This window comes from Equus caballus, chromosome 13, assembly GCF_041296265.1.
Source record: "Equus caballus isolate H_3958 breed thoroughbred chromosome 13, TB-T2T, whole genome shotgun sequence".
NCBI classification, from domain to species: Eukaryota; Metazoa; Chordata; class Mammalia; order Perissodactyla; family Equidae; genus Equus; species Equus caballus.
The window spans coordinates 36,166,613-36,194,295 of NC_091696.1; the positions used below are offsets into that span (position 1 = coordinate 36,166,613).

Here is a 27,683-nt window from a genome sequence, read left to right on the forward strand (position 1 = left end):
AGAAGGAGTGGTGGAAACAGTGTCAAATTGGAGAACATCCGTTTAAGTTAAGCATAAAATTCTCAGGTCCAGTCAGTTGGTGCTAGCTTGAAATGAAGGCCCTGTATTGCTAGCCCTTCTAAGTTTTCAAGAGAAAACTTCATTCAAGACTTTTAAATGAGGTCTCACAAATTTTACATGTTGGCAATTCAGATTTTACCTCCAAGGACTGAGAGTCAAAAGGAATATGGCCAAGGTCCAGGTCTGGGCCAGCTGATATCTCGGGTCTTCTTGCCCAAAAGTGCTCTGATGAAACCAAAGATGGTACTGTTGATTGATCGACAGGCACTAAAAGAGAAGAGAACATTCTTCACTTCACGTGGCCCAAGGATCCATGCTGACAAGCAAACTCGAAGGGATGAACTTTTCACATATCTATCCTCTTTTCTGCAACAGTAACCCAATTGCATATTTAGCACTGCCGCCTCTACTAGAAATACTTAGCGGGGTTCTGGGGGCAGAATCCAAATTAGTTGGGGTTAGGTATTTTGTGTCTAGACTGTCTAAAAATAAATTGAGTCAAGTTTTATTGCTCTCTTCTATGTGTCTGTTGTCAAACAGGATTATTTTGCTGCTGAAACTGAGGAGAAGGGGCTTAATTGTTTGCAGTGATAAAGTGCTTGAATCTCAAAGCTGTGTGCAAAGTGGCTTTCTTCAGGCAACATTCTCATGGATAGATAGTTACAGCTTAAGCCAATTTTCACAATCAAATTTCAAGAAGGACCCTAATAAATGAGAGTTCTGTTCCCATGTTTGTGGCATTTGTTGGGGTCTGGAGTGGTGCAGAGGTTCATTTCACGTGTCAACTCCAATGGATTGGTAACAGCTGCCCGGAAGCTGTCCTGGGGAAGACCCTGAAGCCAGGCCCCAGTCCAGTAAAGACGGTGCTGTGATATTTACTTCATCTGTCCTGAGTATGGTGGTGTATATTTGTCAATATCCTCGTAGTCTCAAGTGACAGAAATCTAATCTTAGGCAAGAAAAATGGTTGGCTCATAAAAATTCAGGATAGGATATTAACAAGAATGGAGTAGAGATGTGGATGGGCCTCAGGCACAATATGAACCAGTGACTTGAACTCCTCTGAGATACTCTCTGCCCCTCATCTCCACATCTCTCAATATCATTTTTGTTCTCTCATATAGAATGGATACCTCCACATGACAGAAAGCATAACTACAGACAGTTCCAAAAATGTGCATTTTGCAGAGTCCAACAGAGAGAGACTGCCTTATATACTGTTTGGTAACAAGCACACACACACATTTTGGGGAGGGATTATGATTAGCCCACTTTGGATTTAAAAATCATGGGGAATGACTGCTCAACCCTGGACCAATCAACTTTAGACAGAAGTTGGAATCGCCTAAAAATATGACATCTTCCATCAGAACCACACATTTGGGCTCAGCAGGAAGATAGGTCTCCAGAGCAAGGATAGCATGGAATATAAGACTTTCAAAATAGTGAGTTTCTACCACAAAGGGGTTGTCCACATGGCTACCATCCTGAGCTTAAATCCAAGGGGGTAAAGGAGAAGGAGAAGACCCTCAGGAATGGGTCCCAACCTCATCTAGTATCTACAGCTTCTCCCTGTTGTTTTCTGCCTTGTGCTTCCTTAGCCGGTAAGAGACATCCCCACCTAAATCAATAAATAGGGCCCTCCAAAGTTCAATGAGCTGAAACAAAGCTGTAACCCTAGCAGTTAACCAGGAGTGCCTCCATTTTGTGGAGGAAATTCCTGCTCCCTGACCAATCTATTAGCCATCTCTTCCCAAGGCAGGCGGTGACCTGAGAATTCTGCGCCTGCTTCCTGAGGACTGCCCCACCATGCAGTGGCTGATGAAGTTCCGGGTCCTCTGGGGCATCCACAAATCCTGCCATGGCTTCCTCCCTGCACCTCGACACCTGCGCTGCCAGTTTTTATCAGGAGCTGAAGCCCCAAGATGGAATGACCATGATACACCTGAGGAATTTAACTTTGCAAGTGGTGTATTGGACTATTGGACTCAAATGGAGAAGGTGAGGAGGGCTCTGTGATGGGAGGGTGAGAACAGCAGTGGCCTTACTGCCCTTATCTTGCTCGTAGTAGGCTGAGGGGAGCAGAAACAAGAACGGCTGCTGCCTCAGCTTACCAGTGTCACAGAAAAAACTTATGTTTTGGGGTTCAATTCTCAGCCTAGCCACTTCCTCACTTCTCCAAGCCTCAGTGGTTTCATCTATAAAATAGGAATAATCTCATTTAAGAAACAAGACAGCAGATGCACAATCAGTGCTCCATAATTGTGAACAAGTGCAAAGTTCTAATCACAAAGTCAACAAATTGATGTTAGTCTGAGTCTGTTAATCTTCAATGAATGGGATTGTGAGTCTAACTATCTGTCTTAGAAGAGATGAGTACAGCATCTGATACATTAACTTCTGTTTGTTTTGGCAAAAAAATCATGACATGAGCAAGTTCTTCCTATCAATCTCTGATGCAATTTAACATTAAACATTGCTCAATAAATATAGTCAAATATGTATTAAACACAAAGATTTTTAAAAAAACAGCTGAATGTCATTGCCATGTAATAGCTCTTTGTCCTGTACTGTTGCCCAAGGAAATTAATTTATGTGCTGCCAAATATTCCAAATTCCTTACTATCCAATAGTCATGTCTGCCTAGATTTCTTTGAGCCGATGGGTCTGTGTTTTGTGGCTCCTGAATTTAATTCCATAATTTAACATGAATAATTAGTAACAGTCCTAGGACCAATACAATTCTAAAGGGTCCTCATGTTTCTCTGAAACTATTAGACTTTTGTCCCAGCATCCCATAAAGGACTCCTCCATGGTATTCACAGAGAGTCTAAATGTTTTGTAATTCTTATACACATGTAGTGTTACTGGCACTAGAATGTAAGTTCCACGAGGTTGTGGAATTTTTTGCTGTTTTGATCACTGTTGTATCCCCAGCATGTAGAACATGCCTGGCACATTAACTATTTGTTGAACGACTCTAAATGCATGCAGCACCCTGGACAGCAACACAACCAGCGCAAGATAAACAGCGTTGGTTCTTGGCTGTGACTTGGTTCTATTTTAGCAAGGGGCTGTTTACTTCCTCATGGACGTGTTGTAAACATGTACAGGGGAATACAGGAATCTTTGGCACAGGCAGGCATCATGCAAAGAAGGCAACAGAGTTCAGAAACCAGGATTGGGCTTTGGGGCTTCTTATGTAAAAATCATGTCTCAAAGTAACTAAACATTCATTTCCATATGGCAACAATTGGTAGAGGTAAATGGTTGCTGCCCTCTTGGGAGGTCCGTGGCTCACCAGTTTGCCCCCAAGGCTTCTCTCATTTGTTACTTGCCTGGTCTCCATAGGCTCTGGGTTTGCAACCTCTGGTATAAAAACAAGATTATCCCAACTCATCTAAATATTAATCGAATAATACATATTATTTCCCAATTAAATATAAAGCAAAAATTTTTAACTCCCAGACCTTTAAAGTAATCTTCCTTGGTAAATTCTTTTAAAGTCTAGGTATCAATCAATTACTAGTTCATCCATGTGAATTGATCCATGACTGCATCTCCCAGTTTGACATATCATACTGTATATTGGTCATTTGGTGAGCCTACAAGGAGTACATCCATTTTTTTTAATCAATGGCAATCTACAAAGGAATAGCAGCCCATTTGTCATGTTAAATTACATTTAAACTACTTTCTTTGTAAGTTAAATTACAATCAGTCTTATTTTTAAAGTGAATAGTTTGGTCATAATCTACATCCAGAAAATTTGATCATTGCCCAGTTTAGAGAAACAAATCATCCTCTTCATCCAAAGAAATAAAAGCCTAATCCCATCTTTAGATTTAATTTAACCCTGAAGTTCCTTTTCATTCCTTATTTATATCCCAGAGTTGTTTTTTATTTATTAATTCAATAAATATTTACTGAACATTTACAGTGTGCCAGGTGCTCTTCTAAGTGCTTTCATAAAGAATTTTAAAGTTTATTACTGTTTTCTTTTGTTGTTGTTTTATTGAGATATAATTGACATACAGCTATCACTATTTTCTTTAAAAAAACAGAAAAGCATCAGTTTTTCAAGTCAAACTCTTAACACACTAGTATGCGTACCCAAAATTTTAGACATAAAAGTCTGGGATTTTCATTATGAGAAAGCTTTTAGTAAAGGATTTAATTTCTTTAATAGATACTAGGTTATTAAAATTGTGATTTTATCAGCTTTGGCAAGTCGTATTTTTTTTCTTGAGCAATTTGTCCATTTCATCCAAATTGTCAGATTTGGCATAAAGTTATTTATAATTTTCTCTTATTGCTGTTTTAAATCTGTAAGAATTGTAATAATGTATGCTTTTTCATTCCTGATATTGTTAATATGTTTAGTCCTTCTTTTTTTCTTGATAAGTCTTTCTAAGAGTTTATCAATTTTATTAATCTTTTAAAACCAGCTTTGGCTTTACTGATATTCTCTATTGTGTATTTGTTTTCCATTTCATTGATGCATGCTGTTATCTTTATTATTTCTTTTCTTCTATTTTCCTTTGATTTGATTTGCTGGTCTTTTTTTTAGCTTCTTGAGATGGAAGCTTAAGTCCTTACTCTTCAGCCTTCCTTCTTTTATAATATATGCATTGAAAATTTTAAATGCACTTTTAAGGTGCATTATACAAATTCTTATATGTCATATTTTATCATTCAGTTTAAAATATTTATATTTGCCTTTTTGATTCTTCTCTGACCCATAGATTATACAGAAGTGTATTGATTAGTTTCCAGATAGTTGGTGTGGGTTTTTAATGGTCTCATTGTTAATGATTTCTAGCTTAATTCCATTATGGTCAGAAAACATACTCTATTTTAAACTTTTGAAATTTCTTGAGATTGGAATGTTCCAAATGCAATGGAAAATAGTGTGAATTATATTACTGTTGGGAAAGTGTTTTATCTATGTCAATTAGGATTTAAATTTTCTCAGTCTATCATATTCTATCATTAATTTAGAGAAATCATTAAATTTCTACTTGTATTTCATTTTAATTAATTCTGAGGCAAACCCTTTCTATAGATAATAAACTCTCATGTGTTTTAATATTCAGAAATAATCTTATTACTCATGAGTCACCTAAGTAATTGATAAGCCTTTCCAATTTTCTTTTTTCAAAGTATATTTTAGTTAGAGATTGGCAGGGAGTAGCTATGTAGGTTTTTGTTTATTTAAGTCAACTATATTGATGTATAACTTACATAGAATAAAATGCACACATTTTAAGAATAAAGTTTAATAAGTTTTAGAACATTTCTATCACCTCAAAAGTTTCCTTTTGTCCTTTCCCAGTCAATCGCCACCCTTCTTCACCCTGAGCCCCAGGCAACCACTGATCTGCTGTCACTAGAAATTATAGTTCTCTCCTAGGGTTTCTCAGAAATGAAATAATACAGTAGGCACCCTTTTGTGTTTGGTTTCTTTTACTGAGCAACTCAGCATAATGTTTTTGAGATTCATCATGTTGCCCTGTGTATTAATTGGTCATTTCTTTTTGTTGCTGAGTTGCTTACTCAGCATTTTATCTTTTAAAACTATTTCTCAATTTCCCTCGGCTTCAAACATCACTGCATAAAACTTTAAAGTTCAAATACAGTTTAAGAGTTGTGTGTTTTCTTCCAGCCTTCCCTTAATATCACGTTATCAGCTTAATCCTTAGTGCAAAAATCCATAACTGCTTAAGCAATGTCTTCTCTAAGTTGCGAAAGTGAAGGGCTAAAATACTGTCTGAATTCTAAGCAACAACAGTTGTTTTCTACCTTGATACACCAGCTTTTCCATCATTTTAAAAACTCCTAGAGGAATATTACATGCTCTTCTCACCTTGTATAAGCAGTGCACACCAGTGATTTATATTTGCTAATATTCTTTAATCTATTGGGCAAGAATATTTTTCATAGCAGTGATTTTTTCATAGATGTGAATATATATATAATCTTACTACAGATGAGATACATTCTTTGTCCCAATCATCTGAGTCAAAGGTAGTAGGATCATGTTTTCATGAGTGGAAAAAAATTCCTGGAAAAATATACACCAAACAATTATCAGTGTTAGCATTCAGGGAGTGAAAATGTGATGAGAAATCTGAAGAAATTTTTCTGTTTATAAGAATCTTTTCTTTCATAAGCTTCTGCCTTGCCTGAATTTTAGTCTGAATATGTTTGTTTGGGGAATAAAAATAAATAAATCTTCAAAAAAAGCATGCTAATTATAGTAAAATAGAAAGTTGATTTAAACAAGAAAACAAAATTGGCCATAAATATTTAAAACCATTTACATATGTGCATATATGTGTGTCTTGTTCATCCTTGTATCGTTTTGGTCTAAGAATGTAATGGCTTCTAAAAACATTTGGCCTTAGAAAAAATGAGAACTTGGAAATATTGAATGAATGAGTGAATATTACTAATATAAATTTGGATTATAATGTAAATATGATTTTGCTTTTTAAAATTGATATTATATTGTGAGCAATTTTTATTGCAAGAAGATTTCTGAGAGTTTTTTAAATTGGTTTTATCATATTCTTTCATTTTATAGACACTATATAGTTTGATCCTGTTTTTTAATCAATTCTTCCAATATTTGTCTTTTGATTGGGATATTTAGTCCACTTACATTTAAAGTAGTTATTGATAGGGAAGAACTTACTATTGCCATATTGTTAATTGTTTTCTTGATGTCATAGCTTTTGGTCCCTTATTCCTTCTTTTACTGCCTTCCTTTGTGCTTGCTGGATTTTTTTTAGTGATGCGTTTTGGTGTTATTCTCATTTCCTTTTGTATATTCTGTATATTGTGTATATTACATATAATATCCTAAAGCTACAACAATCTATTGTAAACTAGTAACACCTTAGCTTCATTCACATACAAAAATCTGTTCCTTTTCAGTTCCATCTCACCTCTCCACTTCATGTTATTGATGTCACAAATTACATCTTTATGTATTATGTATCCATTAACATAGATTTATAATTATTTTTTATGCTTTGTCTTTTAAATTTTCTGAAAGAATAAAAAGCAGAGTTATGAATCAAAATTGCAATAATACTGGTTTTTATATTTGTCCATGTATTTACTTTTATCAAAGAGCTTCATATTTTCATCTTTCAGTTACTCTGTACTGTCCTTTCACTTCAACTTGAGGACTCATAGCATTTCTTACAGTGAAAGTCTAGTGGAGATAAGCTCCCTCAACTTGTTTATCTGGGAATGTCCTAATTTCTCCCTCATTTTCAAAAGATAATTTTGCTGGATATAGAATTCTTGGTTAATAGGTTTTTTCCCCCTCAGCACTTTAAAATATATCATCCCACTGCCTTATGGCCTGCAATCCACTGATAATCCTAATAAGCATTTCTTATGCATGATGAATCACTTTTCTCTTGCTGTTTCAAGAGTCTCGCTTTGGCTTCTGTTATTTGATTATAATGTGTCTCTGTGTAGATCTCTTTGGATTTTCCTACTTAGAGTTAATTGAGCCTCTTGTATGTGTATATCCGTGTCTTTACTCAAATTTTGGATGTTTTCAGCCATTATTTCTTCAAATAAGCTCTCAGTCCCTTTTTCTTTCTTTCTTTTTCTTTGAGGACTCCCATAATATGTATATTTGTCTACTTTCTGATGTTCCATAAGTCCCTTAGGCTCTATTCACTTTTCTTCATTTTTCTCTTTTTGCTCCTCAGACTCAAGAATTTCAAATGACTTGTCTTCTAGTTTCCTGATCTTTTCTTCTGCCTATTTGAGTCTACTGTGGAACCCCTCTAGCAAGGTTTTTGATTCAGCTGTTGTATCTTTCAGCTCCAGAATTTCTATTTGGTTCTTTTTTGTAATTTCTCTCTCTTTGTTCATCATCTCACTTTGTTCATATGTTATTTTCCTGATTTGTGTTAGTTATTTGTTCATGTTTTCCTTTAGGTCTTTCAGCATATTTAAGACAGTCATTTAAAAGTCTTCGTCTAGTAGCTGAAGCCTGGGTTTCTCTAGGGTCAGTTTCTAGAGATTTATTCTGTTCCTTTGAATGGGCCATATTTTCCTGTTTATTTGTAGACCTTGTGATCTTTTGTGGAAAACTCAACATTTGAAAAAAAGCAGCCATCCTGCTCAGTCTTTGCAGATTGGCTCCATGCAGGAGAAGACCATTACGAATTTTCTCAGTGTGAAAACTTAAGGCCTTCTCAGGTCTTTCCTGCCATGTTTCTTTCCTGGGCCCACGCATGTTCTTTTTTCCCCAATTTTCCCATGCACATGGCTGATGTTTATGCCTTAATTTCCATAAAATTCTTATCCTTGCATCTTCTTGGGGCCTTAGATGTTCTGTTGTATTCCTCTGTCTGTAGTTTCTTACCCCTAAGTGGCTACAGTCTTCACACACCATGGCATCTGTGACTGCTTTCAGATGCTTTCAACCTGATATTCAAACTCTGCCACCACTCCCATCTGAGCACCAAGTCAGATGAGACAGAATCCAATCCCTTAAGCAGCCCCCAGACAAGCCAGAATGTTGCAAATAAGTTACACTCTTTTTCCTTCTGTCCCATAAAGGGGATGGGAAATGGGTGGCTTCCTCCTGACCATGCTGCACCACATCAGAGAAGGGGTAGTGCAAGAGAGAAAAACATCACAAAATTTCCTTCCATTTTGAGTATGACTTTTATTGTTTGGGCATTTGTGGGTTGCTGCAGATCCTTGATTATTTTAAGAGCTCCCACGAAACCATTTTGGTCTGTTGTTTACTTACTTGATGTTTCTCTGAAGGAATGAGGGCCTGGAGTTGTCTTCTTGCTGATTTCACCCCTAGAAGTAATTTATTTAAAAATAAATTCCCCCAAATCTTCAGGAACTAAATTAGCTTCTTTATTTTATGATGTAGCAATAATAACAATAGTAATATTTATTGAGCACCTACTTGGGCCAGACACTGTTAAATAAATTTAAATACACTGTTAAATAAACTTAAATTCACTTAAATAACTCATTTAAAATTCGCTACCTTCTAGGTAGTATTATTGTTGCCATTTCATAGATGAGAAAACTGAGGCATAGAGGGGAACCCACTGTCTACATGGAGCTCAGACTCCTGGGAGAAAGGAGCTTTAAATCTTCAATAGAAGACACGAAGGCTATTCATGGTTTTATGTGACTTGAGAGAAGGTGGCTACACTAGGCCAGAAGAAGTTGGCTGTATCACACCCACTCCTAACTTCTCTTGGCTCTTGAATGCTTTAAAATGGGGTCTCAGTCCTTGAGCTATGCTCACACTGGAATATGACTATGGCAGTGGATAAGCGCCCTTTTCCTTCAAAGCAGGAAGTAACATGGTGTATGATCTTGACCAGGAGGGCAAGAGAGGTCCAAACCCAGCCCTGTGGTGGGTGAATGACCAAGGGGATGAAGTGAAGTGGAGTTTCAGAGAGATGACAGACTTAACCCGACGTGCAGCCAACGTCTTTACGCAAACCGGTGGCCTGCGACAGGGAGACCATCTGGCCTTGATTCTGCCTCGAGTGCCTGAGTGGTGGCTGGTGACTGTGGGCTGCATCCGAACAGGTCAGTGACTCAGAAAGACCACAATAGACCTTAGGGCTGACCTAGAGTCAATTGGTCCTGCAATATTAGGTTTTTTCTCTTACCCTGCCTTCTTTCTTCTTCACAGTCTTTCTCTTTCTCAGATTCCCTCATATATTCTTTTATTCTTTGTCACTCACTCTCTCCCTCATGCTCACTCACTCTCAAAACCAATATCATAATTCTTTCCCATTCATACACATACACAAACATACACACACACATTTTCTCTTGCACCGTCTCAGGTACTATTACTTTTAAAAAATATTAATTAATTGTTATTCATCAAATTTTACCATATTTAAGCCCTCCTTCCCCACTGAGTAATTTAAGAATCGGTTGCAGACATTGTGAGACCCATAAATACCAGATAAATACCCATAAACACTGGAATATGCATCTGCTAAGATCCAAAACATTCTCCTCACAGAACCACAACAGAGTTAACATACAAGAAGTCTAACACTGATACAATATAGTTACCCGATATACATCCATAGTCAAAATTCCTCAATTGTCCCGATAATGTCCTTTATAGCCTTTTTTCCCCTTTAAATTCAAAATCTAATCAAGGGTCATGCATTGCATTTTGTTGTCATGTCTCTTCAGTCTCTAATCTAGAATGGTTCCTAGGCTTTTCTGGATGAAAATGACATTTTTGAAGTATCTAAGCCAGTTGTTTTATAGAACATCCCTCAGAATTTCCAATTCTGACTCTTGCTTTTGATTATATTCAGGTTAAACATTTTTGGCAGGAGTAGTAGATGGGCGATGTTGTGTCTTTCTCAGTGCATCACATCAGGTGGTATATGAGTTGGTTTGTCCTATCACCAGTGATATTGTTTTATCACTCTAGCAAGGTGGCATCCACCTTTGTAAAGGTACCTTTTCCCCTTGTAATTAACACGTAATCTGTGGTGTAATACTTATGAGGCTGTGTGAATATCCCTTTCCCCAACAGCCTTTCACCCTATGGTTTGAGTATCCATTGATGATTCTTCACTAAATTTACTATTATTATGGTGGTTTTATATGAGGATTTTCTATTTATATCATTCTCTCTAAATTTATTAGTTAGAATTTTTCTGTAGAGATTTCCCTTCTCCTTTTAAATAACTATCTATCTATTTAGCTATATAATTTAGAATCAGTCTGGGATTCATGGATTTTTTTTTTTAAATCACTTCAGTTCTTCTGTGCATGTTCATACAACAAGCTGTCATGCTTCTGCTCATATTTCTCTCTCTGACTCATACTCTCTCACAAATAAAATGGCTAATCCATCAAGATCATGTAGAATCAAGAACTAATAGCAACGACAGAGGGAGCATAGAGAAACTGTGTCATCTGTAGATCTAAGAGATGGCCCATGGGAAATCCAAGACATGAGCAGAGCCCCCTGGGATGGGTAGAATTAAAGAAGAGTAGAAGCAAAGGAAGAGAATTCCATGAATGGGTATAGCACATGCAAAGACTTAGAGTCAGGAGCAGCCTAGATAATGAGGAATGGTCATTTTGAAATAGAGAATAGAGTTGTGGGAGAGAAAGGTGAAGAGTGGGCACTGCCTTCAATGTCAGGATGGGGAATGTAGCGTTTTCCTGAGAGAGGCCACAGGTGTTAGTGCAGAGAAGAAATGTGGAGGGGAAAAGTCAGTGTTCTATGGAACTTAAGCAGGTGATAATATGAAAGATGGGTGGTAGGAAGATTCAGAGCAGGGCATCTTGTGGAGAGATTAGAATCTGAGAGAAACACACAGAGGCTTGACCTAATTGTTGGTGTTGGATGATGGAAAGGAAAGGAGGAAACTTCAAAGGACAATGAGGTTACATTTGGATATAAGGAATGAAGGAAAGAGAAGAGATTCAAGATTACAACAAGGAACCGACAGAGAGGGAAGTGAGAAGAGAAAGGTGGGGGCAGTGATGCAGCTAGTCCTGATGCAGGGACACTGTCCTACTTGCATCTACATTCCCAGATCCCATGTAAAGTTGTGTAAAGTAGGATCCACCTGTCTGCCGGCTGGATCCATCTAGTGTAGAAAAGATTAGTGCAGCATTTTCACATTTTAACATGCTTGGAGATCACTTGGGCAGCTTGTTAAAATGCAGATTCTGATTCAGTAGGTTTGAGGTGGGGCATGATGTTCTATGTATCAGGCGGTGCTGATGATGCTGGCCTGCAGACTGTACTTTGCAAGCAAGAGGTTAGGGGATTTCTATGCTGATAAGCCATGCCTGAAGCCCATGGTTGTGAGAGAGAAACTGAAACAAATTTCCTTTCTTATCCCCAGGGATTGTTTTCACGCCAGGGACCACCCTAATGAAGGCCAAGGACATTCTCTACCGACTACAGGTGTCTAAAGCCAAGGGGATCATAACCACAGATACCCTTGCCCCAGAAGTGGACTCTGTGGCTTCTGAGTGTCCTGCTCTGAAAATCAAGTTCCTGGTATCTGACCACAGCCGTGAAGGGTGGCTGGACTTCCGATCACTTATTAAGTGAGTTTCTGGTCTGATAGATGTGCTTTCTGAGGAATGGTGGGGGAAGACCCTCCACTCCCAAGTGCTGGTAGACAGGCAGCCAGTGGTGGGAAGCTCACCAGGTCTGAGACCAAAAAACTTCTCTTCTCGGCTATTCCACTGCCTTGCTGTGTGACCCTGGGCTGGTTCCTTCCTCTCTCTTGGCTGTGGTTGCTTTCTCTGTAATATAAGGAAATTGAACTTCTCTGCTTCTCTCACTAAAGTATAATCACCCTGGGACTGTGCAAAGGAGATGTTTAAAGTCAGAGGGTTATTGTGTTATGTCTTCTTTGTAGGTGAGAAATCTAAAATATTATTTTTACATAATAAATAAATATATGAAGGAGTTGGATGAAAGATTAAAATGAATTTTTAAGGTGATATTGGAGACTGCAAGAAACATTGAGGCTGTTGCTGGCAGGAAGCTTTGGGAGCGAACACTTCCTATCTCCCAGGGGCTGGGTGCCTTTAGGGACATGTTGCAGGAAAAGTTAGGGAAGTATTGAAGGTTAGGAAGATCCCCTTCCACTTCCAAAACTCTGACTCTGTGAGTCTTCAGGCATTTTTCATATCCTGCAGACAAATGACTCTGGGTCTGCTTTCTTGAGGTAACCTCTCATTTTTAAAGCTCTTTACTTCAACCCCAAAAGGCAAGTATTACAGTGAATTCAAAAATTATGCTAGATTCTGAAGTCAGAGAATTAAATGAAATAGTTAAATAAAGAATGCTTTTTAAAAATCCCTTAAATTGCCCAGAGTCAGTAGGGTACCATTTCTCTGCAAGACCAGTAGAGCTATTGTTCCCTCCAGCACTGATATGATTTGTAGTTCTTTGATTGAACAGTATAGGAAACCTACATTTACCATCATAGAAGCCCCAAGAGACTTTCAGTCTAGGAGAAGCTCCCAGGAGTCCAGGCCGACTGAGGGAACTGCAGGTTCTATCTGTCATCTCAGGCTCACACCAGGGCAGGTGCTGGATATGTTTCTTTCACTCTCACTCTCCCTCACTTTCTCTTCCCCACCCCTCATCACCATGGTCATGGAGTTAAATTCATGTAAAGCTGGTTTGTGTAAAAAACAAACAGCAGTGTGATAAAGAGCACAGTCCATGGGATCAGACTGTTTGGGTTTGAACCCTGGCTCTGCCACTCTCTGGCTATATGTCTTCAGGCAAGTTACCTACGCTCTCTGAGCCTGCATTTCTTCACCCACAAAATGGGCTTGATAAGAGCAGTACCCACTTCTCAGGGTTGCTCTGAAGATTGAGTTCTTATTTGTAAATCATTTAGAGCATTATCTGAAACATAGTTGGTGGTATTTCAATGTTTGCTCAACTAAAAAATAATCTGATGTATTGTCCCCATCTTTTGTGTGTGTGTGAGGAAGACTGGCCCTGGGCTAACACCTGTTGCCAATCTTCCACCTTTTGCTTGAGGAAGATTTTTGCTAAGCTAACATCTGTACCAGTCTTCCTCTATTTTATGTGGGATGCTGCCACAGTGTGGCTTGATGAGCGGTGCTAGGTCCATGCCCGGGATCCGAACCTGTGAACCCTGGGCTACCAAAGCGGACAGACACAAACTTAACCACTACACCACCAGGCCAGCCCCTCCTCATTTTTTGAATGAAGAAATCTCAGTCTTCTTTTCCAAGTCACTCAAAAACTCCATTTGCTGCCTAACACTGGGAGAACCAGTCTTTCTTCCAGTGTTGCAAACCCCCAGTTTTCAACTCTGAGGCTCATATTGTTTCTTTTACTCCCCTAGAGGATGGAAAAACAGGAAACATGACTTCTCTCCTTTTTTGAATCCCTTTGCAGATCAGCATCCTCAGATCACACCTGTGTTAAGTCAAAGACCATGGACCCAATGGCCATCTTCTTCACCAGTGGGACCTCGGGCTTGCCCAAGATGGCAAAACACAACCAGGGACTTGCCTTACGATCCTCCTTCCCTTCATGGTAGGAAAGAGGGCACCGACTTAGAGGCTGGGCCACAGACCTGGGGTGGTGTGGGTGTCTGTGTGTGTGTGCTGGGAAAGGGGCTCTAAGTAGAATGGACTCCATCCTGTTTCTCCCTTCTGCTCTCGTTCAGACCACCAAGGGCCTAAGAGGTGAAGGCTGGGAATCCTAAGTGTTTGCTGACAGAGGCCTCCGAATGAAAGGACGCACATTTGGGTCCTGCCTGAGCACGTTCACAGGAGATGTGGAGGAAATGAGGGTGGAGTCAGTAGGAATTCTGCAAACCACACAAATGACAAGCCATTGTGTCCCTGTCAGTGGTTGCAGGGTTTGGTGGGGAAAGACGGAATGTTCTAGCACTGTGACCTGAGGTGACAGGTCCTCTCTTTTCTCCCATTATGGACAAATCAGACTTGGAGTTTCCCAATCATGAGCTCTTAGGGAAAATCATACCTGGAACCAAGCCACACCAAGCCCCTGCCCCTAACCTAGAGCAAGGAATCATACAGGCTGAAGCTGTAGCCCTGGGTTAATCATTTAATCAACTTTAAACCAAACACCTTCTCTGCCCCTCCCCCAACTAGTAATAATTAGACTAGACCAAGTTCTATATATTTTCTAACTTATTAACCAGACCAGGGGCAGAGAAGGCTTCTTGTGGGCAGTGGGTATCTGCACTAATGGTAACAATTGAGTAGAAAAACCCTGGAGGAATAGGGGTGGAAAGAAGGGGAGGGCTTTCTGTGCAGTCTGAAAAATAAGGGCAAAGGCACAAAGATACCAAAAGTAGCATTCGTAGAACTGCAGAGACTTGGGAATAGCTGGTGCTCAGGGTGGCGGGTGAGGGACAGGTGGAAGGATTTGGGAAAGTGAGCAGGGCCCAGATCATTCAGGGGCTTGTGGCCCTTGATGTAGAATTTGGAGTTTATTAAGAAAACAATGAGGTATTGAAAGATTTTTAGCAAGTGAGAGACCTGATCAGATTTGTATTTTGAAAAGATCACTGTGCGTGCAAGATGGAGAATGGATTAGAAAAAGTTAAAATGGAGTTATAAAGACCAGTAAGAGGGTGTTAGAATAATCTAAGATGACGGTGACTTGGACAAGATGCTAGAGACAAGAAGAAAGTTAATACATTTGAGATTTTTAGGAGATAGAATCTTCTGGCTAGATGCGGGAGATAAGAGGTGCAAAGTCCATAGTGACTCCCAGATTTTGGGCTTGGACAATTTCAAGGAGAGTAATGATGTTCACTGAAATACAGGAAACACTGGAGGAGAAAGAATTAGTACAAGGGAGGCAGGAGAGATTAGGATCAGCAGGGGTGGGCAGGTGGAGAGGGGACGGTTCCTGAAAGACACCCCAGAAGAGGTGGTCAGTGGGTAGTTGGGTCTGAAGCTCAGAAGAGAGGTCTTCCTAGTTAGTAATTTCCTGTGGGTGAGCTACAATCCTAAGAGAGATGAGATGAAGGAGAGTGGATGGCTTATCAAAGTCACTTCCTACTAATAGAAAAGCTCCTCAAAGCCATAGTCTGCTAAGTTGTGTTTTCTCAAGGAGTTATCCCTTCAGAGGTCCCTCGGAAACAGTAAGAGTAGGTAGAGAAATGAGAGACCTTCTCTACTCCACCTTTCAATTATTGCCTTTTGGCTAATTGTTTCCAGTCCTTTGCCAAGATGGAGTATTAATTAGGTCTGTCTACGTCTCTCTCTCTCTTTCTCTGTTTCTCTGTTGCAAATGACAGAAAGCCCAATCTACATCACTAAGCCAAAGAGTGAATAAGGGAGTTTATTGGATCATGAAGCAGGGCCCTCCAGAGTTCGGCTTCAGACATAGCAAGATAGTCTCTGGATTAGGTTTTTGTCTCTCCATCTATCAGCTCTGTTTCTGCTATGTTTTGATATTGTTCTCAGAAAGGCTCATCCCTTATTTTTCCATACTGGCTGCCAGCATCACCCAGGACTATATCAGTAACAGATTCCAATCGAGGAAAAGAACAACAGACTTTGTTCCAGCATTTCCAGAAGAAGCCTTAAGAATCGTTATGACTGAACCATCTGAAGTCACATGTGACTAGGAAATATGATTTGGCATATTTTGGGGACCTGGGATAGGAGTGGGTCTGGAGCTCCATGCAAAACACATGAACTGAGAGTGAAATGGGTGGGTTTCTCCCCGAAAACCAGAATCCCCATCCCTTGGTCACATCCTCCCATGATCACATAGCTGAGGCCACTGTATTTTGGAGTTAGCAGGAAATTGCTGCAGCTGAAGACGTCTGATGTCTTCTGGTGCCTGTCAGACCCAGGCTGGATTCTGGCTGTCTTGGCGTCCATGTTTGAAGCATGGACAGCAGGGTCTACGGTCTTTATCCATCATTTGCCCCGGTTTGACCCCAACGTCATTGTCCAGGTAAGAAGACTAAACTCCCAGAAGAAACTCATGTTTCAAGCTCAAAAGCTAGTCCTTGCTAAGAAATATTTTATTTTGCAAAGAAGCCAATGGCATAATATAACCCTGATTCTGGGTTTCTCAGAGTATGTAGCACTGAATCAATTGTTGTAACAGAATCACATCAAGACGTAACCTTGAAGAAAATACACATTTCCAAGCCCTTCCCCAGACCTGTGGATCAAATTTTGTGGACTTGGGACCCAGAATATACATTTTGAGAATTTAAAGCAACCAGAACAAGCTCACGTCTCCTGGATCCTGGCTTTGCCAGGGCCAGGCAGCTGGGGTGTGGGGGTGTGTGTGTGTGTGCTTACTCTATTTAATGAAGTGTTTAAAAACAGAGCCCTTGGAATGTGACAGATCTAGCTTCTTATCCCACGTTTGACATTTATTAGTGGTTTACTTGCCGCTCTCAGCCTCAGTTTCCTTATCTGTAAAATGGGAGTTTTGGTTAATAGTTACTACCTCATAAAATTGTTGGGAATACTAATGAGATGATACAGGCGAAGTATATAAAGTGCTTAGCCCTGAGGCTGGCACAGAAAAACACTCAATAAGTGGTAGCAGTTGCTGTTATTGCTAGGTAAACATCACGATGATAATTGAGGTCACCTGCATGAACTCCTTCAATGTACTTCCCTTCACCTAAAAATTCTCTTTGCCTCTCCACTCGCACCCTTGCTCAGAAGCAGATTTGCCCCTCCACTTCTCAAAGTCTACCTCTCTCCCCACAACCACTGGGGATTCTGCTCTTTTCCCTGCCCTTCTGTTAGGGACCCCTCCCTATTAATCTTTAATCTAGTAAATCTTTTCTCCTGTATTTTTAATCTCTCACCTTTTGTTAACTCTACTCCCTCAGTTCATAAACATATTCAAAGTTTCCCATCCTAAAAATACTTTCCCTTCACCCTGGTACACATTGGATCAACCTAAGGACTTCTCCATAGAACATTCTCCACTTGCTGCAGCCGCTTGCTCTTCACCCAGCTTGCTCCAGAACATTGCAGTCCTTCAAGGGTCTGCCCTCACCATTCCTCTCACTTCTCCTCTTCCTTCACGTCCATTTCTCCAGCAAGCACATCAGTTCAGGTAGCTCTCAAAATGGCACCTTGGGTCTGGTCTTCTCTCTCCATGCGAATTCTCCCATGTTTATCTGCTGGTTGGTCAAGTCCATCTGATCATTCCTGCAGCACCTCAAACCGCACTTCCCACTTCTCATTCCCTGCCCCCATATCAGTATCCGCCTCTCCATCATCATTACTTCCCACATTCTGCCAGTCCCTGAGGCTTAAAGCTGCACAGAAAACACTGAGTCCACCTCCACACACCCCACCCTATCAGGTCTAATCCTCCCTCCACTACACAGAGTGCCCCCAAAGTGCTAGCGTGTTTTAAGCTTAAATTATTTCAAAGTATTAATCCTACTAATTTACTAAAAGAAAAACAAACTCAGCATTTGAAAGTTTAGTTATTTTGATTTATTTTCCACTCATTACTTTTGTGAATTTTTAATAACAAAATTTTAATTTAGTTTAATTTTACTCAGTCCCTCTTATGAAAGATGGGCAATATTAACTAAAATAAAAAATGTTAAATTAAAAATTTACTATTTAAACTCACAAAACAAAACTTCCCCTCCATTTCCTCTCTGCCCACCCCCTCAACTTGCACTTTCTTGCCACATCTGTTGCAAGAGCCCCCTGTTGCCTGCTGCACACTCCTACCAAAAGCTGCAAAGCAGCAAGATGAGTCATAAATTACAACTTAGGCAATAACGACCCGAGCCAACGTTTGGTGAGGACTTAGTAAGCACCAGGCTCTGGGCAAGACCCATGACACATACTATCTCTAATTCTTATGTACTAAACAACGCTCCCTTGGGTGCAAGTACCAGAAACTCACTTCAAAGTAGCTTAATGGAAAAAGGGATTATACGGAGAGAGGACATTGAGACATGCCAGGATGCTGGAAGAGAAGAGGAGAGGCTGAGCCTGACAAGGGTCTGGAATAGGAACCAGAAAGACACCAGGAATAGAGGCAGCTTCTGCGTCTCCTCTGCTTTTCTCTGTATATCTGCTCCCTTCTTTCTCTCTGCAGACCTAGTTTTGCTTCTTGACATGCAGGGAGCCAAACATGGTGGCCGCAGCCTTCCTGGGTTGATATTCTCTCTGTCCAGATGACCAGGCCAGACCACTAGAAGCCGAGTGGCCCAGTTTAAGTCAATTGTCTGTCACCAGGATACTGATCCAATGCTCCGTGCCTAGGTTGGAGTTAGAGACTCCAGTTACAGTGGCTGGAGTGGACTAGAGCGAGAGTATGGAGAGGTGCTCTTTGCATGTGGAACAGTGAGACTGGGGGTAAGGAGAGAACTAAAATTTTTTGAAAAGAGAATGTGAATGTGAGATATTGCAGAGATAGAATCCAGAGATTAAAAGCTGATTAGACTCATAAAGAGAGGGACAGAGGGTGGAGGCAGAGCTCTCCTAAGCGCCTATCATACCTCATCATGGTTCTACATGGAAGACACGGATACTCCCACTTTACAGATGAGGAAACAGCATTGCAGAGAAATGAAGTAACAGGATTTGAATTCATGCCAGGCAGACCCCCAAAGCCACATTCTTTTCCCTTCAGTGTTCCTGGCTCTCCCAGCAGATCTGCACCCTGATCTGAAATTCTGAAGGACTCCCACCTCCAGCTAAACAATGTTGAAAGCCAGACATTTTAGACCCTAAGTAATCTGGCTCCAACTAACCCCAGTCTTCTTAAATTTACTTCTTATTTCTCACCTATGTGTCTAAATAAATCACATTATTTAACTTTACTTCAATGTTTCTTCAGCTCCTGAAACTATTCCTTCTATCTTCAAGAATCTCCCCCATTCTTTGCCTGTAGACACTGTAGCCGTTTGTTAAATGCCCCAACGAAATGCCACCTGTTCCAGTGATGCTTCTGGACCACCTCTTCAGAAGGAATATTTCCCTCTCCTACGTTCTCCCAGGACTTTCTCCAAATTTCTCTTATGACATCTCCCAACTTCTGCCTTATCATTTGAGTCCTGTTTTATCTGCTCTATTATTATTACCTACTCTCCATAGGAGTTGGGACTTTATCTTACTCTCCTGGTGTCCCCAAGAGTACCTGACAAATGCCACGTACAAAATTCATGCTCAATATATGTATATTGAAAGAATTAACAAGTGAATAAATGAGTTTCCCTAGAGGAGGGATCAGAATTAAAATGCTAATAATTGGATGATATTTTTAATCTTAACTACAATAGTAAAATTCCTTCTCTCTTCACTTTTTAGACACTCTCCAAATACCCCATCACCCAATGCCTTGCTGCACCATCCGTATTTCGAATGATTCTGCAGCAGGATTTCACCAGGTATGGCAGAAGTGGCTGTAGCTGGTAATGACCATCTTTGGGTAGGATTTTAAGGAATCCAGTGCACCGTGGTCTGACTGTTTTTGATTCTGATTCTTTGAGGGTAGTGTGTACGTGTGTGTGTGTGCGTGTGCTCATATGTGGTAAGTGTTGGTGATAATTATCAGGATTATCATTTTAATTAGTTCATTAAGTTGAGACTCAGAAATCTGAGTGAAACACTCAGTGAGGCTTGCATCATTGTGGGTGTATTCTCTTTTAAACATTTTTATTGTGAAATAAACATATAGAAAAATACATGACGTAAATTTACAGATTAATTAATTATTTAAAATAAAACACCTATGTAACCAATCACACAAGTCACAAAAATAGAACATTGCCAGCATCCCAGAGACCTCCTCACGCCTCTCCATCTCCCCTAAAGAAATCCAATATCTTGGTTTTTAATGGGTTTGTTTCCCTACCTTCCCTCATAGTTAACCTCCTAAGGAACTATCCCTAAACAAATTATTCTATTTTACTTACCTTTGAACTTTATTTAATCTTATTATTCTGTAATATCTGGCTTCTTTTTTCAACATTCGGTTTCTGAGATGTGTCCCTGTTGCTGCATATTGCTGTAATTAATTCTCATTGCTGTATCATATTCCACTTTATGAACATACCACCTTTTTTTAAAATCATTTCTACCATTAATGGACAATTGTGCAGTTTACAGTTTGGACTTTTGGTGATTGATGCTGTACTGAATTCTTGCACATGCACGCTGGGACATCTAAGCACACATTTCTGTAGAGTTTTTCTGGGAGAGGAATTGCTAGGTCACACTGACACTGCACCCTAGCACCCTATTTTCCAAAGTATTCAACCAATTTATGCTCTCACTAGCAGGTAGGAGAATTACCATTGTTTCACATCGTTGGCAATATTTGCCATTGTCAGAGTTTTTAATTTTTGCCAATCTGATGGGTGTATAGTATTATCTTACTCTAGTTTTATTTTTGCATTTCCCTGTGTTTGTGGATTAATTTTTAGCTAAACTGTAATCTGCTCTTTGAAACTTATGGGAATTTATGTATCTTATAGAGACTGTGAAATTGAAATGTCTACTTCCAAAATCAGAGCTAGCGTGTTTTAGACATGAGTTAAAATACCAAGGAGTTCAATGACTACCCTTACGAAGCTAACTCTGAAACACAACTTGATTTATTTATGAAGCCTCAAACTGGCTGGATTCTGTTTCCATCTGTATTTCAAAGCTCATCTTACAGCCACTTTTTGCAACATTCCTCAGATGGTGACCTTTGTCCAAACTCAGTAAAAATCCACCCAGGGCATAACTAATGACTCCATCAGAGACTCTGCCACTTTATCTGCTTTGGATAAAGCTCCAGAAGAATAAGAAAGACACCCTCAATGAGACCAGCCCTCCTGTCGGTCACCCCTGACCTGTATGTACCAGGAAAGAGTGACAAGTGTGGAAAGGTGAACCAGACATCTGCCACCTCCCTCATCCCCAAGAGCTGGCCCAGTTCAGCCCCATGCCAGCACTACTCGGACCTCAATTACTTGTCCCCATTTCCTTTAGGGAATCCATCATTATTTTGTGATTGTTTTTATAATGTTTCTGGAAAATTTCATGGGGAAAATGCAGGAGAGGATTTACATCACACAAGGTACCTAGCAAAGGGCTAGAATGTTCACAGCAGATCCCTCTGTTCTCTCCAAAATTCCTTCCCTTAGGGCTCTTACCAATGTCCCTCCTCCTCCTCTCTTTACCTCCACTCAGCCCAACCTTCCTTGATGTCCTGAGCAATTCATTTCCAACCCCGAACTTGCATTCTCCACTCAGGAATACAAAAGCCCTTCAGTTCACATAACCCCACTCTCCATGGAAGGCAGTACCATTCTATTACCATCCTAGCATGTCCTTGGGGCCCTATTCCTCACCCCTTTATGGTTTATAAAAATATCCCTCTTAGCCACATAGAACGTTTCTCTAAGACAAGGTCTGATAAACATGTTTTTCACCCTCTTATTACATCAATATCCAAATTTAATCTGAAACTCCCTGATTTAACCCATTAGCCTCACCAACACCACCTAGCCCCTGCCAGAAGAGTTAACAGGAAGTGAGTGACTTCCACTCACTCGATGGCCTTGACCATCAGTAAACTGCCCAGAAGGCAAGTAAGAAAGTGACGAAGCAGAAGCGTGAATGATCCAGATGACAACGCTGTGAGCTCTTAACACCCTGGGCCTGGGGCAGAGGGTCCAAGGCCTGACCTGAGGCTCTGTTGACACCTTGCCTTCTCCTAAGTCTCAGGTTCCCCACCCTGGAGCACACCTGTGCTGGCGGGGAGGCCCTGCTGCCTGAAGAGCAAGAGCAGTGGAGAAGACAGACAGGAGTTCTGCTCTACCAGGTGTATGGACAGTCAGAAACGGTAAGTGGATGGTCCCTTCCGGGCCAGGCAGGATGCGCTCAGCCACGGAGCCCATCAGATGGGCTGAATCATACCACCAGTGTGTGCAGAGGCCCCACAGCATTGATGGAAGCCTGTGGGAGGCTCCAGGGGTCTAGGCTAATTTGCCCCAAATTGATCTGTGGAGAGACAATTCACAGCTCCTCGATTTGTCAGGAGACCAATGTGCTGAAAACTATTGGACAAAAACTTAAAAAGGGATCTAAGGACTTGGTGTCACAGACCCTGTGATTATTAGCTCAAAGGAGCCCAGGAGGAGTGAGAGGATAGAAGAGTCTCTCTAGCAACTTGGAAGCCACCACCCACAAGTCTTGTGTACTTCACCATCCTGTCCTAAGGCATAAACCACAGGGGCAGGCAGAGCTGGCTCCAGAAGTTCATTTCTGGGTGCTTATGAGGACAGCACACAGGTTTGATTGTAGGACACTAGCAGGAGTGGAGGAGGTAGCAGGAACTTTCTGTGTGTGCACATGTGCATGCGTGCACACACACACACACAGACACACACAGAGTGTGATCCCAAAGGGCATCACTGAGAGCCAGGTGGGTGGGGCATCCAGAGAATCATGCGTGTCTTGAACCTCAAGAACTTTATCAGTGACAGTGTGGGTGGGTATCTCTCTTCCAACACATTCCCCATCCATTTCTGAAGCTGGACAGAGCCACGTTCCCCACCTGCCCATCATCCCTTTGGCTGACAGAGGGATGACTGCCATCTCAGGACCTGTAGCAAAATGATGTTTTAGTTTCAATTCACATACCTGTCTGTAATTTTTCTGCAAAAAAATTTTAAGTAAGCAGTTAATTGGTCTGCTTCCAGGCCTGAGATATATTAAGACTCTGGGCCTGTCCTTGTATGGCTCACAGTTTATAGTTGGACAAGGAGGAGAGTGGGGCGAGAATTACACTCACCTATGAATTATACTATGTTCATGGCCCCAGTCCCTTTGCATTAACTATTTGCAACAATAGAATACTCCTTTATACCCAGATGGTGCTTTATTTCTCAAAGCACTTTCACACCTACTCACTCATCTGTGCAACGTTTTCCTGTCTGTTAAGCAGTGACACAGCAGAGGGGCAAGAGCTTCCTCTCCCAGGAGCTTAGACCCCAGTTCAAGTCTCAGCCTTGTCAATTACAGGCTTCAAGACTGTAGCGTATCATTGAACCTTCCAGAGTCTTAGCGTCCCTATCTCCAAAATGGAAACCACAGTGCCAGTCTTGCTGGGTTGTGATCAAGTAACTGACAGGAAGTATATAAAGCTCTGGCCATAGTGTCCAACCCCTAGTATATGCTCACATTGCAGCTACTGTTGCCTTTGCTGTTTTCAGGTAGGTGCTGTGCTAGATGCTGGGAGTGCAGAGATGGATGGGGCAATCTCTATTCTTAGAATGCTCGCTATCCACAGAGGGAACAGACAAGCAAGAATAAATATAGTGTCCTGTTGGCTACAATAGAAGTATGGGGGGAAATACTACAGAAGGAGAATCTCCCAATGACTTTTCTGGGGCCTGAGTAATAGCTAGTAGTAGTCATTTACTGAACTAACTTGGTGTGCACCCGGCACTGTGTGAAGGATTTCCCATGCACTCGCAAGTACTCTGAGAGGTCAGTGTTATAATTACCCCACTTAGACAGAGGGGGAGATCAAGGGAGTTTGATTGGCACATAGGTGGTGAGTGTTGGAGTCAAGATTCAAACCACGGTCTGACTGTAAATCAGTTAGCTTTAGAAAGAATGATATTTCAGAGAACCGTAAAGGAGGAATAACGTTCATCGGGAGGATAAATGGGCATGGGGCTATGGGGGCAGAGGGGACACCATGACAATCTGAATAATCTCAACGCAGCTCTGAGGAGTAGTTGAGGCAACATTCTATCACTGTTCAACAGCCCCAAGGAAATGTTTGTTAAGTGGACTTGTGGCCTTCCCCTGGCAAATGGACACGTGCCTGGCAAAGAGAAGGCACTCCAGACCCCACATTCCATGCCCACAACCCCTGGTTCAGCCCTTTGCTTCTCTCTTGGCCTCGCCTACTGGACTCTGTAGCCCCAGCACCTAGCACAGGCCCAACCCATGATGGGCACAGTGAATGTCTGCTGAATAGAGTTGGGTCAGTGCCTTGAGTCTAGAATCCAGATCTTCTAGCTTCCCCACAGGGGCTCTTTGTGCAGCATCAGATGACATATGTGAGCAAAGATGATGCTGCGTGTGATTCTTGCTACCTTGTGATCAGCCTGGACTCTTTGGCCAACCCCAGTTCTCTTTCTTTTGTGAACAGGGAATAACTTGTGGCATTCTCCGGGGAATGAAGATCAAGCCGGGTTCCATGGGGAAGGCCATCCCACCCTTTGACGTCCAGGTCTGATCCTAAAGGCATTGTTGGCAGGGAGCAGTTAGGGCTCAGCTTGGACGGTTATGTGACACCAGTGGTGCCCACCAGTTGTCCTTCCTCCTCTCCTCCTGTTTTTTCCTCCAGTTTCCTGTGGGTGTCTCATTTGAGAACTGTGGTATTCTGGGCATGAATGCAGCTCACCATGACAGCTAGAGCCCCACACAGTGGGTGGGAAAAAAGTACCTGGAGGTAGCACGGGCAGCTCTCTCCACCTGCTGGTGCTTTAGTTTTTCCTTACTCACGTTTTCTAACTGGACGGCACTTTTGCTATGTCTATATATCCATGAGACAAACAGACCCATGACTTGAGTTTCACCATTTGCTGATTTCAAAACTTTTGACAGTTTTATTCTATTTTCTGACAGGGCTTCTCCCACAGTTATCCCCACTGGTGTCAAGTGAATAAGCCAGGAATGTTGGGGTGGGGCAGGAGTGTTGGGGGAGCCCTGCAGCTTGGTATTCACAGGCCTATTGCTCTAGATCATTGACGACAAAGGCGACGTCCTACCGCCCAACACCGAAGGAAACATTGGCATCAGGATCAAGCCCACCAAGCCCATAGGCCTCTTCATGTGCTACCAGGTAAGGGCACCCCATCTGCCCTCAGCCAGGCCAAGAGAATCCCTGCAGGGAGCTGTGCAGGTGATAAGGGAGTGGACTCAACTCTGTATCCTGAGACTTCACCTCTTTATTCGCTCTAACTCAGTGAAGACTGTTCTAGTTAATCTCCAAGTTCATAGTCTGTTCCCACATTCCTTCTCTCCTAACCCATCTGGCACTTATGGGCTGACTGATGGGGTGGAAAGAAAACCAGCTTCAGAACCACCAGACTTGGGGTCCAGTGATCTCCTGTGGTTAAGAATGCAGGCTTTGACTGGGTTCAAATCCTATCATCCCACTTACCAACAGGGTGTGAACAAATCTGTTAACCTCACTGAGCCTCCATGAGGTGCCATTGTCTCCACTTTACAGAGAAAGAAACTGCAGATTGGAAGTGGTGTCTTCCCCATGTCAAGTAAATGGCAGGTCTAAGATTCAAACCAATGAATTAGGGGTTTTGGCTCCAAACTCTACATGAGAAATTCAGACAGTATAGGAAACTGCTATAGGCTATAAGGTATCCTGCTGAAACTCTTAATCATACAAACCCTAGCCCTCCCAGGTCAGTACTGACCAGTAAGAGGAAATTCTTAGCTCCCAAGATTGGCCATGAAAGGGTGGACAGACCCTGTAATTGATCTCAGACTCCATCTCCTTTCTCCAAAGTCACAGCCACTGGAGGTTCTCTTGGTGCCACTGTTGTCCTCACACAATGGCCTTGATGGGGCCTCTTGTGGTACTATTCTTCAAAAGCAAACATGAAGGCCTTAGCCTTAATTCTCAGCAGCACAACTTTGTTTGTATAAAAGAGAAAATAAGCACAGAGTTACATGTGGATAGATAGTGGTTCCCAACCATACCTGCATGTTAGAATCATTTGAGGAGATTTTTAAAAAATATGTTAGTTCTTAGATCCAACCACAGTGATTCTGGTTAAATTGAACTGGAGTGATAGAGCAATGACTTTTTTCTATTGGACATGATATATTTTATTTTGCAAAGATGTCCTCACATATGCCCACACCTATGTCTCCCATTTCACAATGCTCTCAGGACAATGAGATGATGATACTGTTCCAGTGAGATTTGTTTGCTTTCCTCTTTCCTTTTTATTGACATAAAATATATATAACATAAAACTTACTGTTTTCACCGTTTGAGCATACAATTCGGCGGCACTGAGTCAATTCACAATATTGTGCAACCATCACCACTATGCATCTGCAGAAAATTTCCAGCATCTCAAACAGAAACTCAGATCTGATTAAACAAGAACTTCCCTCTCCTTCTCTCCCCAGCACCTGGAAACCTCTAATCTGCTTTTTGTCTTTATGAATTTGCCTGTTTTAGGTACCTCATATAAGGGGAATCATACAACATTTGCCCTTTTGTGTGTCTGGCTTATTTCATTTAGCCCAATGTTTTCAAGGTTCGTCCACATTGTAACATGTAACAAAATGTCATTCTTTTTAAAGACTGAATAGTTTTCCATTGTATGTATGTAGCACATTTGGTATATTCAGTAGTTTCTTGATGGCCATTTGGTTATTTCTGCTGTTTGGGATCTTATGGTAATTCTATGTTTAACTTTTTGAGGAACTGTTTCCCAAAGTGGCTGCACCATTTTACATTCCCATCAGCAATGGACGAGGGTTTCAACTTCTCCATATCCTCGCCAAGATTGTTATTTTCTGATTTTTTGATAATAGCCATCTTAACTGGTGTGAAGTGCTATTTCAGTGTGGCTTTAATTTGCTTTTCCCTAATGACTACTGATGTTGAGCATCTTTTCATGTTCATATTGGCCATTTGTAGATATTTTCTGGAGAATTGTCTATTCAAGTCTTTTGCTCATTTTTAAATTGGATTTTTGTTGTTGTTGTTGAGTTATAGGAGCTCTTCAATGTCATGCACCACATAATGACGTTTTTGTCAATGATGGACCTCATATACGACAGTGGTCACATGAGATTAGTACCATATAGCCTAGATGTGTAGTGGGTTATACCATCTAGGTTTGTGTAAGTACAGTAGGGGAGGAAGAAATTTTCCTCTACCTTTCTAGGTTCTTCTGGCTAGTCTAAGAATTAAATTGACATGAGACAGATTAACAGGAAAAAAAAAAACAAACAAAACTTTAATAACACATTTAGATGGAAGAAACCCAGGAAAACCGAGTAACTCACCAAAATAGCTGAAG

At 41.1% G+C, this 27,683-nt stretch overlaps 3 protein-coding genes across 10 annotated transcripts in view; 2 read left to right on the plus strand and 1 right to left on the minus strand.

Annotated features, from left to right (window-relative positions):
- Positions 1-27,683, plus strand: part of REXO5 (RNA exonuclease 5) — a 692,166-nt gene that overhangs the window by 88,890 nt on the left and 575,593 nt on the right. The window lies entirely within an intron of this gene.
- Positions 1-27,683, minus strand: part of LOC100147307 (protein disulfide-isomerase-like protein of the testis) — a 305,575-nt gene that overhangs the window by 70,903 nt on the left and 206,989 nt on the right. The gene's annotated exons all lie outside the window — the stretch shown is intronic.
- Positions 1-27,683, plus strand: part of LOC106780831 (acyl-coenzyme A synthetase ACSM1, mitochondrial) — a 54,306-nt gene that overhangs the window by 12,983 nt on the left and 13,640 nt on the right. For 4 of the 7 annotated variants that reach the window (XM_070232146.1, XM_070232147.1, XM_070232144.1 and 1 more), the window contains 9 exons: positions 1,819-2,061; positions 9,447-9,657; positions 11,967-12,174; positions 14,018-14,158; positions 16,408-16,567; positions 19,921-20,000; positions 22,324-22,447; positions 24,770-24,850; positions 25,364-25,465. In XM_070232146.1, coding sequence (XP_070088247.1) covers positions 1,870-2,061; positions 9,447-9,657; positions 11,967-12,174; positions 14,018-14,158; positions 16,408-16,567; positions 19,921-20,000; positions 22,324-22,447; positions 24,770-24,850; positions 25,364-25,465 — 1,299 coding nt within the window. In that variant the 5' untranslated portion in view covers positions 1,819-1,869. Of the gene's footprint in view, positions 1-1,803; positions 2,062-9,446; positions 9,658-11,966; positions 12,175-14,017; positions 14,159-16,407; positions 16,568-19,920; positions 20,001-22,323; positions 22,448-24,769; positions 24,851-25,363; positions 25,466-27,683 lie in introns of all 7 variants that reach the window. The other 3 variants (XM_070232141.1, XM_070232142.1, XM_070232148.1) reach the window with 2 other exon arrangements.